Raw genomic sequence first — 14,471 nt, 5'->3', positions numbered from 1 at the left:
TGTGTTATGTGCACAAGAACAACTACTGACCCGTAGGGATAAAGTGACCTTAATGGGAACAATAGGAATTGTGAACACAGTGGTACCAGGTCCGTGGAAATGGTGCCAAGAAGTAGTCATCGAAATGATAAAATGCATCGAGGAAATCTTTTTAAGAGGTACTGAAGATATGAATTGCTCAGCTTAAAGGTGAATCTATAGAATAAGCACTTGGAAATACAGAAAAGGTGCTTGGTCTTGGATTGACATCTGTAGTTAAAGTGATTTCAGGGACTAGAGCTTTAAGGGCACCGGTCATCACTTTTTACCCAAGCAAACCAAGCACTATTATGACCCACAATGGTCAGCTAGATTACGGTACAAAGCAGCAGAGATTTCAGCCCTCTGTATATCATCCACATAATAGGGGTTGAGGGCAGACTTTTGGGCAAAACCTACGGCTAGCAGAGATGGTCCAACCCGCCCGTTGGACTGCTCTGTATAATTAACATGCGCCACAGGAAACATTTAAACAGCAAATCCTCAAGTATGCTTCTAGAAAGACATGGAAAAATAATGTAGGTCATAATTGTAGCACTTTGCTTGGTTTACTTGGGGAAATTGATGACAGCTTCACTTTCACTATATCAAAAGTAGGAGAGGACAACAGTAATATAAATGGCATGTGTTGGGGAAGGTATATAGAAGAGAAAAGCAATGACTGTGGCACATATAATGATGATAAAAAAAATCATGGGCAAAGAATGTATTTTAATTACACAGAAAATGACACTGCCGCATTTAAATAAAAGGACAGGCGGAATACTTTTGTAATGATGAATCGGACCAAGAGTCAGGGCAGGCAGCAGACAGAGTAAGTCAGGTCAATAACCAAGTTGAGGTCAGGAGAGAAGTAAGGGAAAGTTGAGTGGAACAAGCATGGATGAAAACTAGAGGAGCTGTCAGAACACTACAACAGCTTTACACACTAGAGAGACTAATTGCACCGGCATCGTCTAGTGGGGGAGGGTGTCTTAAATAGACAGGAAAGCCTGTCCAGATTGGCTGGGGATTGGAAAGCATGGTGTGCATGTTAGCCATTTAAGAGCAATCCATGTGCACATGCCTCCAAGGACACAATGGCAGATAGCCTAGCATACAAAGAGATGCAATGTCTTCTGCAGATAACGGAAGAGGGGGCCCAGAAGTCGCAACCATTGGCAGGAAGAGGTGAAAAAAAAATGGCGGTTCCTGTGACACATTTCTTTTGGAGGCGCAGGAGCTTCACAATGTGGACACCTTCTTTCATAGGGTTTTGCCCAGCATGTTAAGTACATGGATGACCAGCTTATGTACACATGGAGTCCGAAAGGTCTATAGTTTCATTTGGTACTCATATAATTTCTGTTGAAATTAATAAAGAGGTGAAACCCTTTTAGCGGCGTCAGCACTTACAGAAGATGCCATCTGGATGGTTCCTGTCTTGGAAAAAGTCTACTGTCGAAAGTGAATCTAGATACGCAACAGTATTACTAAATTTTGCAGAAGCTAGAGAGCTAGCAGTGCAGGACTCATCCATGGGAGTCTAGAAACAACTGCACGTTTATGACCTGGAATGCTGCCATCCAATAGGTGGCGCCACAAAAGGTATTATTCCATCTTTCGTATTTGCATATATCGCCCTATAAAGCATGCCAGTAATATACAGTTCTCACACTCAACAAAACTTATCAACTGCTCAACTGGAAAAGTTCTTGGAAAGATTAAAAGGACCCTCCAGTCAGAAGCTCAAAATTTATATGTAAATCAGTACCTACAGGGAATGATTACCTGTTTATTTCATTTTTAACAACTTAAAAGCTAATCTCTATTTGGACAAAGCTGTGATCTGGGACTATAGTTTAGCTCAGGGAGACACACCCTCTGCCTGCTCTGCAACCTGAACCAATGATGAGACAGGGGTGTGTCCCAGACCACTTCAGATTAGGAACATTAGCTAAACTATAGTCACAGCTCTGTCCTAATAGAGCAAAGCTAAAAGGCAACCAAAGAGCACGATAACTGGTAGTTAATCATGCCTTGTAGATACTTACTCACATGTATTTTGAGGTATTGATGACTAGAGGGTCGCTTTCAAATTTTGCTATATACGTAGCTGTTGGAGAGTATGCTAGAAAATCCCATCCAGATACTCTATGGCTCCTTGCTCCCCCGTCTCTAAACTGTGCCATATATGTAGCAGATATCCCCATATATCCCATAGTTCCAAGTCATATTTTCCTGTTCTGCTGTGTATTTGATGAGGCTTGCTCCAAATTGTTTCTTTGTTCCACTTGGTAAGAATATTGTCATTTGGTGAGGCCGGTTCTACCGTCTCTTCATGCTCATTTGGTTGCTATGCAACAAGCGGTAGCAAGATTGCCAGCTCTCTTTAGCCGTTCTGTCTATTTTCTAGAGAGACCAAAGGATTATTCTATTCAGTGTACACAGACTCAGGATTATGCTTGTGTGTTCCGCTTCTTAATAAACTATAAACTATGAGAACGAGTCTCGTTCCTACAACCGGTGCCTGCAAATGCGGCTCTGCAACCAGTTCTTCGACATTTCAGTGAGAGGTTCCGTTGAAAGTAAAGCTCCACCTCGAATTGCAGAATTATCAGCAAATAGGAATTAAGAAATGTGTGGAGTTAATTAAGACATTTTAATTGATAATTCTAATTATGGGATTTGTCTATTCGGAACTTGAATGACTCTTATGAATCACCGTCTACTTTGCATTATTCTCTGGTGAATCTTCCCTATTAATTTTGACTTCGGCCCAATTGCAGCTATGAATGGAGTCTGATAAATGATCACAGGGTTTATAGTGTATATTTACATTAGTGTAAATACAAGCAGTGCCTATAGACACCTCCATAGACTATGATCACATCTCCATGAGATGCTACCATCGCAAATTCCATGTTATAAGTCAATGCGATCTGTTGAGCCCCGTGGGTGGATCTGGGAGTTTGTTAGGTTACGGCTTCCATTGTAAACGGTAGCTACAAAAGCAGACATGAACAGGGCTTTAGGGTACATTGACATGTTAAATATGCATTAAAAAACAGCTTTAAAAAAAAAAAAAAAAAATCAGGCGTGGATTTCAATGCAAATTCGTAGTCGAAAGCCACACATTTAAACATTGATTTCTGGCAAGGATCTGCATGACAGTTGTTCCAGATCTGCACATAGATTGGTCTCAGGGGGGCTAATTAGCGTGCATAATACCTGATGTGTATTTCTCAACACAGATTTCAAAGTCATGTAATTAGTAGAGTAATAAGGTCAGCTTGACACGAGCGTTTGCGTATTTGCGCATGCATGAGCGCTGCATGTTTGCAGAACAAATGTTACTTTTCTGCGTGTGCCTCAGCATATATTTTGCTCTTTTGCACATATACAAGGAGATTTATTTCATGATGAAACATTAAGGAAACAGCCTATTATCTGCTCAGTTTTCCTTTTCCGTTTTTCCCCTGGTCTATCAAGGGGTGGATTGGGAGTTATTGGCTAGTGTTGGGTCATGTCCTGTCTTCCCACCATTTTTTTTTTTTGATAGAGGTGAATTTCAGATTTTTTCCATAAGCACCACTCTATCTTTGACCATTCTGTTATATATACGAGGAGGAGTATGGTGGTAATGTGGTGGCCCAGACTTATAGGCCACTTCAGAATGTCTTTCATGTTTGTCTCATGCCTTTGTATTGTCTGCAACGTCTGTGTGCATGAAGTGTGTTGCACCTCTGCAGCGTTGAAAGGGTTAGCATCTGTTTTATGACCATGCTTTACGTTATTAAGGTTTGCAGAATGTGAGTTGTAGAGTCAGCCTAAAGCCTCATGCTCACGGCCGGGTCGTAATCCCGCTGCGAGATTCACGCTGCGGGATGCGACCCGTGCCCCGGCATTACCTCATACTTACATGTCTAGCGTCTTCTCCCTCAGCTCTGCGATGTGCCAGCCGGTGCACAGTCGCACATGCGCAAGGCAGAGCTGGCGCATCAGAGGTAACGTTTCTATGCAAGCCTCTGCGAGGCGGCCCACACAGAAATAGGACATGCCGTGATTTAAATACTGTGAATGTTTTCGCACGGTCAAATTGAGGCTGTCTGCTTAGGATTGCATAAACTAATGCAATCCTATGACAGCGTGCCACGGCGGAAATTCTACAGGAAATCCCGTCGCGGAATTTCCGTCCATGGGAGTCTAAGAGAGAGTTGTTTTAGGAGAAACTGCACCTTGCCTCACTGAGGAGCAGAATGGAGGAGGCAAGGTGCAGAGGATGGTCTAAAGACTGTTTAAGGACTGCAGGTCGAGAGTTTGGAGGGAAGCGGAGCTACACAGATATTCACCCTGTGTTTTGCCTCCCTGTCACACTACCCATTCTGCGTGTATCACTGAACTGTTCATATTAGAGTATGCACGTTAAGCAACATTGCAGACGATTCCGAGAATTGTTTTCAACTGTACTCTGTGTGTGTGTGGACTATTATTTCACCGAACAGCTTCACCGCAGAGGAAGGAGTGGTGGCGTCACCCGTGACTCAAGAGCAATGAGGTAATCTATATGGTGGGTTATCCTCCAACTTTCCCTGTTTGCAAGCCTCCACCTTAGGCGCCTTGGATGCATCTGTAGCTACCTTCCGGGTGGTAGACGGTAGTGCCACCATGGCAAAGCCTATACATCATCCCTGCTGTCTCCTAAAGCCAGGGCCCGCTCCTCGGTCGCTGCAGTAATAGTATTCTGATATTATTTTCCGTATTTGCCTATTATTTCAGTTATTTAGCTAATAAAAGTTAAGCTTTAATAGGGACCTTCCCAGTGATTGTGTTAGTTTTTTTTGAGGATCTCTACTGCTTTTCGTTCAAAAAAAATTGTTCAAATGAAAGTGACTAATATCCCATTAGTTTAGTGATTTCCCATCACCACTTCCCATAATTGTGGATGCAATTGTTGAAACCTACCTGTGTTCCCTGTTACATAAAGGTTTCCCTCCTATGCGAAAGCACAAGTATTTAGAAATGCTAATAAATCTTGAGATATTTTCACTTACTTTGCCCTTTGATTGCTGTCTATCGCTGCCTGTAATCTAGAGTCAAGGACTGTACAAGTAGTGAGAGTGTAAACTGAGGTGTGCCATTTATCTTGGATAAGAGGGTTCATTACTGCAAGAAAGTTTGTGCACAAGACAGAATTCACGAAAAATTGGAAATCTGCATTGGAAGTGGCATAATAACCACAGACACCTCTATCCCATTTCATCATACACTGCAATACATCAGCTGCAGAAATACCTAACTTTAAAGGGAAACTGGGGAGCTATTCAACAATCAGTGCAAGCCTTTAACTTGCTAGTTAGTAGAGTCAAGGCAGTTGCGTAGTAAGAGGTCCAGCTATCAGGGGTTACATTTCTGCATCTTCACTATTTTTTAAGACCATTACAAAAATAAACAATTCTTATTATTGGCCTTAAATTTTGGAGCACTAAGTTAGGAAGGCTGGTAATAATAATAAAAATAATCTTTATTTGTATAGCGCCAACTCATTCCGCCGCGCTTGGTAGAAGCAAGGGCAGACGAAGCTCACCCCTGCTGATTGCCAGGAGTAAGAAGACCTGGACCTCCGGTGATTGACCAATCACGAGGCAGCTCAAATGGGATTTTCTCATTTAAACAATTAGAGAAAAACTTGTAATTGTTTCCTTTAACCTTTTCCAATCCAATTTGTATCCTGGTTTTCCTAGGGGCTTACTCTTTGTCTGCCGTTATACAACGGCGCTATATGCTGGCTAAAGCCAGTACTGCATGAGGTGACATGTTGGATAGGCTCTGACAGCAGAGAGGCTGGAAACATACAGTAAGAGAACCCCGACGGGTGTCTTCGAACATCGGAGCTGTACAGCCTTAAATCATAATGTCTTCAGAGGTCAGACAGTGGATTGGAAAGGGTTAACCGAGCTATTGTACTGGTACATGCAAACATAAAGACAGCTCCCCAGTGATAAATCTTCCCAGTCTACCGATGCATGGAGATCACTCTGACCTGATATTTGCTAAACATAAATTAAACTAACACTGACTTTAAGAAGTAGGTCTAAGGCAATAAAGTTTCTCCTTATGGAGACTGCCAACCTGATGTAGTGAGTCTTATATGCTATGCAATGCTCCCTGGGAAAAAGCTATGCAAATGGTAGGTGGCATTTTTCCATTTGCATAACTTTAAAGAGCAATGTTGCTTTTTTCCTGATAAAGGTTTAAACCAGTGCAGATACACATGTGGGTTTTATCTGGAATAAGGCAACATTTCTTCTTAAAGGGAATCTGCCAGCTCCCATGGGCTCATATATTAAACATATGGGCTTATAGAAGCTGAGAGTCCAAGTCTGGGGATGTGACTTTTTTACTTACTTTCCCCACCATTCCCTCAATGTGTGCAGTCAAAGTAACATCTTCATTTGACGGACTACTTGGCACGAGTATAGAATGAGAGGACCGCTTCTCTCATTCTATTCCAGCACCATGTAGGCCACCAAATGTGTTTCATCGGTGACTTTGGCATCGCAGAGTGAGGGAATAATGGGAAGCAGAATCCAAAACTCACACCCCCAGTTTTAGCAGTCAGCTTCTATAAGCCCATCAGTTTAATATGCCGGCTCATAGAATCTGTCTTATACCCAGAGGACCTGTCATGTCCACAGTTCAGTGGGGCTGGCTGCATAGCTTCACTGATTCTAACACAGCCTGTTCCTATTCGCCCTCATTCCCCTGTACTGAATCCTGTTAGATTGGACACCCAATTTGTCAAGTGGGCAGTCTCAACCGCTCCTCTTTAAAGTCAGCACTGGACTACTGGTTCAAGCCCCTGCACTGGTAGCCTGGTCCTGGTCACTTACTACTGCACTAGAAAGCTAAGCTAGATGTCCATATCTTGTAACAGACAATAAAGTGGTAATCCCAACAGATTTTGAAACCCTACTTGACCTTCTGACTTACAGGTTGCCTAAAACTCTAACTCCTTTGCATGTAAAAGAAGTGATATTCTGTGAGCAAAAAAAAAAAGATCCTGATATTTTCTTTCAAGGCTGGAAGTATTGGATGTAGCAAGTGCTCGACACATCACAGGAAAATAGCCCTCCTATAATGGAGCTTGTAAAGGATTTACATTTGAAGGGGTTGTCTAGGACTTAGGTTATCAATAGAAAAAATGCCCAATCCTCAGGATGGGTCATCAGTAGATGATCGGAGGGGGTCTGCCAATTGAGATCGCCGATGATCAGCAGATTCCTGGTGCCACTGTCAGACTGTGCTGTTCACAGTGCAGTGCCCGCGGTTAGTATTGCAAGCAAAGCTTCCATTGAATTCAATGAAAGCTATACCTGCAGTGCCAAACAGGGCTGCTGCAGTGTTGTCAGCGCTATCTGCTTCCAACTCTGACTACATTGACAGTGATGCAGGGAATCAGCTGATCGGTGGGATAATGAGTGGCAGACCCCCTTCGAACATCTACTGATGACCCATCCACAGGTTAGGTTATTCATGGAAAAACCGCCCAAGGCCTCGGACAACCCCTTTAACTTTTGACTGTTCTTCTAATGTGTATATCTATGTTCAGTTAGGTGTTACTATTGACTTCACCAAATTATTCTGATAGACAAGTTTTTCACTGTATTATTCACAACACTTAACTTTGTTTTCTCGTAATCGTTCTTTACCCCATGTCTTATCAATGTAAGCAAAACAGGCTTTTAAAATGAATTGTTTATTTGCATGGTTTTACTAGGACTGGACTTTGAGACCCTGTTGGGACAAAATGTGACACTGTACCCTTTCCCCTACATACCATCCTGAAGTCCTCTTCAAACTTGTAGGCCCCGCCACCAGTGGCACATAGTGTAGTGTGCAGGCTGGAGAAGTTTTTCTCACTCCCCATCTGGATGAACCTGTGCATAGCAGATGAGGGGAAGCGGATGAAGTGCAAATTGCCCTTACGGCCACACATGGTCAAGTTTTTCAGTTCCAGGTGGACATCTCGGATACCAGTTTTACCGTATGCTGTATTTGAAGTCAAGTATTTTCTTATGCTCTTCAGGTTCTCAACCTCCTCTTGTTCTTCTTCAGCTGTAATGTCTTTAGGTTCAAAGTAAACCAGCTTCACCAATGTTCCCCCAATGTCCATTCCAAACCATGGGAAGGCTGAAGGAAAAGCAAAAAAAAAAATCCAAATTAGAAAGAGGCATAAAGTTATATTGTATTCATATTCTGAGATTGCCATCGGGGCTTTCTAGTGAAAATATCAACTTACGCACAACGTCAGAGAAGACGTTTCCCATCTACCCATTTCCATTTTTAATGCTAGGATCATTTGTAATATTGGGTAAATTGTGGGGAAAAAACGGCTTGAAAAGTCTAAAACTTTACTCTTATACAGTGAATGTAAAGGACTGAATGATTCTCGTTTGAACGAGCCAACAATTTATCTGCCTGTCTAAACAGGCTGCACGAGAGCCAACGAGCTAGCGGTGACATCACTCACTTGTTCAAACGAGAATTGGCTCGTCTAAAAGGACCAGAAGTTTAAAAATTATTTGAATTGCAACCACTGCACAAGAAGCTCTGTTGACATATTTATGGTGCTACGCCGCACCCTTAACCCCTTTAGTGGCACGCCCGGGAAACTCTCCAGGGCTTGCTGCACTGACCATACAGTTAAACCCCGGAAGATTTCTGTGGATAGCTCTAGTGCTGAAACGTGCAGAGCACTGAGCTGTCATCGGAAATCTTCCGGGGCTTTAATTGCATTGTTGACTCATTTAAAAACTTGCCCTGTGAGGCATGACATGGTAATAATAAACCTGCAAATGAAGGGGTTAATCCTAACCAGTTATGATGAAGGGTGTAGTGTAGCGCCAGAAATGTGTCAAGAGAGCTTTTTTGTGCTGTGGCTGCAAATCAAATCATTTTTTTAAAACTAAAAACGGATAAAGTTTTGGATTTTAATTTTTCCAATCCCGGGTTGAGCTTTTTCACACTTTTATCCAATTTTTATGCTTTGTCGAAAGGGAGCTTTTAGACAAAACGATTATCGTTCAAACAAGCAAAAGTCAACGATAACTGTTCGCTATTCGCTCCTTGATCATTTTACGCAGGCATAAAGATTACCGTTCAGTTTAACTACTGATTGTTCAGTCGTCTCATTCACTTATACAGCGAATATGAAAGTCTGAACCATTCTGCCTGTCTAATCAGACTGCAGGATGCGGTTCAAACGATAAATCAGCTCGTCTAAAAGGGCCCCAAGCATCTGGATGCCTGGGTTTGGATATTTTCTTTATATTTCATTTGTAATACACCTTGTACAATTTAAACAGGATGCAGGATATACTGGCAGATAAGTGGTTTGCATGGCAGAACTGGGATCAGGCATTCAAATACAGTCAAATGTACTAGTTTGTCAAATAGGTTTCTTGAGGTCTTGTGGCCCAATTTGCATGCTTACAATAGGGAAATTAGCCCGTAAGGTCCACTCAGGACAGGGACCAATGAAAGAGCTTTCACAATGCAGTGTGACCATTCCTTAGACTAGAATACTATGAATTGTTAAGTAACATATCACTATGCAGGAGTCTGAGCTTGACCATGCAATGGCGGACAAACAAAAATAGGGGCAGCATAGTGGATCCGAGTTTGTACTGGTCTACGTCATGGTATGTAAAATTAATTGTCTTTCTATCAAATTGGCCTCTTGAACCCATACACATTGGACCACAGTCGTCAGGACCGGATGATTTTGGTGAGATCGGATGAATCTAGCACACGTATGGGGGCCTCCCAACAGATGTCGGAGGAAAGAAGGATCGGACAAGTTAATTTGAACCCTTAAATAGAGATGAGTGATTGTGCTAGTTTAGAGCAATTACTCGATCAAGCATCAGTTTTTTCGAGTAACTGCCTAATCGGGCGAAGAGATTCGGGGGGGGGGGGGGGCGCCGGGGATGAGCGGGGGGGGGGGGGGGGGAGAGAGAGAGAGAGCTTCCCCTCTGTTAGCCCCCGCTCCACCTCGCCCCCCGAATCTTTTCGCCCGAGTAGGAAGTTACTCGAAAAAAGTGATGCTCGATCGAGTAATTGTCCTAAACGAGCACGTTCGCTCATCTCTACCCTAAAACCCTTGCAATCATTTTCAAGATTTCAGCTTGCAGTTATGTAATAGAACCTTTTACTGTTTACTACTAGATCAGAGATCTCAAACTCAATTTCACCGAGGGCCACATCCACCTCATGGATGCCTTCAAAGGGCCTATTGGAAATGTATAGAAAGGAATCATTCACATGAAAGTATTTGCGCAGTGTATTACGCATTCAATTTTTGTACGCGTAATACAGAGTAAATAGAACCTATAGATTTCAATGGGCTCGTTCACAAGTGTATTTTTTCGCGCGTTTTGCGATCACATGAAAAAACACGTAGCATGATATATTTTGGTGCGTATTACACGCTGCAATAGGCCATTAAAGTGAATGGTTTGGATGAGAATACACAGTGAATCTGCAGGAAACCTGTATATTCACTGCGCTTTTTGTGCAGCATTTCAATAAGCCTGCCTGTGTTCTTTTACACGTACACAAATACAGTGTATTTGCACAAATAAAAACACACTGGAGCAGCTGAAAAACGTGGGGATAAGCAATTTTCAGTTGTGCAAATACATAGCGTATTTGGAAGACCAAAATGCACTTATGCTCGTGTGAACGAGCCCAAATAGTGGCCACAATATTAACAGTAATCCCCATAGAGGCTCCAGTAGTAATAGTGAACCCCATAGTCGTCTCAGTAGTAAAAGTGACCCCAACAGTGGCCCCAGTAGTAAAAATGATCCCCACATAGGCCGTAGTAGTAACAGTGACCCCCATAGTGGCCGCAGTAGTAGCAGTGATCCCTATAGTGGCCCCAATAATAATAGTAACCTCTTAGTGGCCCCAGTAGTAATAGCAACCCCCTACTGGCCCCAGTAGAAATAATGACCCCCATAGTGGTTGTAGTAGTAATAGTGATCCCCATAGTAATAGCAACCGCCTTCTGGCCCTAGTAAAAATAATGACCCCCATAGCGGCTGTAGTAGTAATAAAACCCCCCATAGTGGCCGCAGTAGTAAAAGTGCCCCCATAGTGGCTCTAGTAGTGATAATGGCCCCCATAGTGACCCCAGTAGTAATGGCAACCCCCCCCCCTTCCTGTTGGCCTCCGGCCGGGCAGTGTTCCTGCAGCCTTTCCACTCGCCCAGCTTGTTGTTCCGGTCTAGCGGCGGCAGTGCAGAGTCCTTGACCTCTTCCCTCGGCATCTGCGCTCATCGGAGCTGCAGGCGAGGCAGGTAGAATTCCTGTTAGGCTTGATGTACTGCTGACGGGCCACATGAAATGAGGTGACAGGCCGGATTTGGGCCGCAGGCGTTGTGTTTGACGTGTGTACTAGGGAGTGTATAGCACATTTTTTAGCCATTGAAGGTATCACCATTATTATTTCACTCTCGCACAGGCTTTTTTTTTTTTTTACAGCGTTTAGCGGACGTTTATAACGCCCGCTAAAAAGCTGTACTGAGCCTCAATTATTTGTCCACTATTTGTGGACTATTACAGTTGTACCCTTAGAAAGTTATGTAACTTTTGAAAACAATGACTAACTTTTATTTGCCGACACCTAAACAGACATCTCTTCGCCCTCCATTTACAGTACACAATTCCCATATTTGCTACATATTCTATTGCCTCATAACAGAACAAGAGGTGCAATATACTCAGTAATCCGAGTCACAGAGGCATTAATGTACTGGAGAGGATTTTATTCTCCCATTGGCAGCTGTACAAAACTGGCAACATGAGAAAAGCTTTCTGTGTTGGGAAAGGCGAGAATAGGATCTTTTATTACGGCTCCTGCAACTGCCAACCAGGGCAAAGAAATGTTGGACAAGCCCACCCTGCATCTGAATGCCCTGCTAACTTGGCAACTGAGACAAAACAGCGAAATGTTTTGATGTGGCTCTAAATATAGCGGTGACGGTATAATCACCACATGTAACCGCTAACTGTTCTCCAAGTACCAGTGAAGTCCTGGCCAAGTCATCAGCACGGTGCAGCTTTATTTGGATCGGCTCGTAGATTATAGCTAAAGACTATTAACCATATATCTAAAAATCATCGGGAAATGTATTGTTCTATGCAGTCTTCTAATATTCGGTTTAATGCCCTTTCATGTACAACCTCAATTCCAAAAAAGTTGGGACGCTGTGTAAAATGTAAATAAATGTAAAGAAAAAAAAGAATGCGACGATTTGGAAGATTTTTGCATTTTATTAAAAAAGTTAACTTATTTAGAAATTGATGGCAGCAAGACATCTCATAAAGGTTGGGACAGGCTGGATAGATAAGCGGTACTAATGAAAAACAGCCGGAAGTCCAATCTTCTACTAAATCACAAGACTATGTTTCAGGGCGCCTTCACACTTGCGATCGCGATATCACTGCGTTTTTTTTAACGCAATTGTCAATAGGACTTTCTAATGTTATAAACGCATCGCACAAAAGTCACAAAGCACAAACCTGTGATTTTTGTGTGATACGTTTTTAACATTAGAAAGTCCTATTGACAATTGCGTTAATAAAATGCAGCGATATCGCGATCGCCAGTGTGAAGGCACCCTAAGGCTGGCTTAATATGTATAAGGCTGGCTTAATACGAGCGTATGTGTATTTGTGCGCGCATGAGCGCAGCATTCTTTGCATAACAATGCACGCATCAGCATATTTTACTGTCGCTTTTGTACATAGCAAGTAAAAACGCAGTTCCAGATGTGTTCTTCTTCCAGCAGAATTACGCAGTGTTTCACGCATCTTCTTCAATATTGTATACACATTTGCACCCCCCAGTTGACTTCAATGGGGACCTTTAGTGCGCAAATATGCAGAACAATAGATCATCTTTTTTTTGTTTGTGTGACTGTAATGAGTAAACAAAATATAGAAATGTGAATGAACCCACATTCTATTGTCTGAGTATTGTGCGCGTCAATATGTCTGTGTGAAGGTGGCCCTAGGCTGTATTCACACAGGCATATTTGAATTGATCCGGGGATCTCCTGCTCTCCAGTCGGTGGCTCTCACTACTGAGCGATCCAGTCTATGGACAATTACCTTGCATTACTATCAGCCTTGTTCCATGATCCCGGTTATTTAGTTCCTGCCCTCTGGTCCTGACCCCAAGTAGGCTCTGTACCAGCGCGTGATTAATGTACCGCACTGTACCAGCGCGTGATTAATCTGCTTCACCGCACTGTTTGATCAAGCTCCACGTTGCCTACTCCTCTGCTATTTTTGCAAGACCTCATGAAACCGACTTCTGGCTTCCTCTCTGACTATGCTACCCGCCTCCATTTGTACTGCAAACCGAGACCTCCTGTTGCTCATTTCTGGCTCATCCTTGACTACTCTCCGTACATGCGGCCATTACAACTGACGCACCAGCCATGTGCCCGAAACTGCTATAATATCTTTAGAAGGTTGGGACAAATTACAAATGTTGGAAGTATCAGGGCCTCTTCACACAAAATTACACAGGGGTCGGAAGTCTCTGCTCTGACCCTTGTGAGTGACTGACACTTGTAACTGCAGGCACACCTTCCGTTAACTTCAATGGGAGCTGCGCTTGCAGTTACAGGCGCCAGCCACTACACAGGGATCGGAGCAGAGACATCCACTGCTTCTTCTCCGGCCCCTGTGTAATTGAGGCGCTTTCATCAGGTGCACAATCAGCTGATTGGTCGGGGACTTGAGCAACAGACCCCAGCCAATCAACCATTGATTATCTATCCTGAGGATCGTCATCGATTGTATTTTCCCCAAAAAACCCTTTAAGGTAACATCTGTCTGCAGTATTTTTGGCCCCAAAAAATATGCTATGAAAAATGTCAACAAAAATATCATGAAGAAACACTGCCAGCTTTATGGGAATTTTTTCGATAGTTTTTGAGCCAAAGTTTGGAGGGAATATGAAAGGAAAGAAAATTATAGAGGAAAGATTTCACACAACGCCGAAATATCACTTTTTTGTCCCAATTTTTGCAAACCCCATGCAAAAAAATATGTGACCATACTTTATGAATACACCCTTATATTTCTATACCCTTGTACTTCTTATTTTATGATTATCACCTAGCTTTGGTATAAGAAGTATCAAAACTAAATGTGGGATTCGAAATTCTGTTCATACAGAACCCCATTAGGGAATTTTGAGTTAATAAAGGAGGGCCCTCATCTCAAGGCCAGAGTAAAGAGGTTACAAAGAGTGTCTCTCCCTCTGGAGGACCTGTCCTGTCCTGGGTCACATAAACAACACATTGATTTGAATGGGCACAGTGCAATGCTCCATTTCTCCTGTGATGGCGCTGCACGAAAACTGAGAACTAA

The 14,471-nt window shown here is 42.8% G+C and overlaps 1 protein-coding gene across 3 annotated transcripts in view; it reads right to left on the bottom strand.

The window, feature by feature from the left end:
• The window catches only part of PANK1 (pantothenate kinase 1), a 44,264-nt gene that overhangs the window by 13,005 nt on the left and 16,788 nt on the right, over nucleotides 1-14,471 (bottom strand). For 2 of the 3 annotated variants that reach the window (XM_066600725.1, XM_066600726.1), the window contains exon 2: nucleotides 7,859-8,211. In XM_066600725.1, the coding sequence (XP_066456822.1) occupies nucleotides 7,859-8,211 (353 nt within the window). Of the gene's footprint in view, nucleotides 1-7,858; nucleotides 8,212-14,471 lie in introns of those variants that run through there. The other variant, XM_066600727.1, reaches the window with a different exon arrangement.

Source organism: Eleutherodactylus coqui, chromosome 4 (genome assembly GCF_035609145.1).
Source record: "Eleutherodactylus coqui strain aEleCoq1 chromosome 4, aEleCoq1.hap1, whole genome shotgun sequence".
In the NCBI taxonomy this organism is placed as follows: domain Eukaryota; kingdom Metazoa; phylum Chordata; class Amphibia; order Anura; family Eleutherodactylidae; genus Eleutherodactylus; species Eleutherodactylus coqui.
The sequence above is the reverse complement of the archived record's forward strand: the minus strand, read 5'-3'. Positions and strand labels throughout refer to the sequence as shown.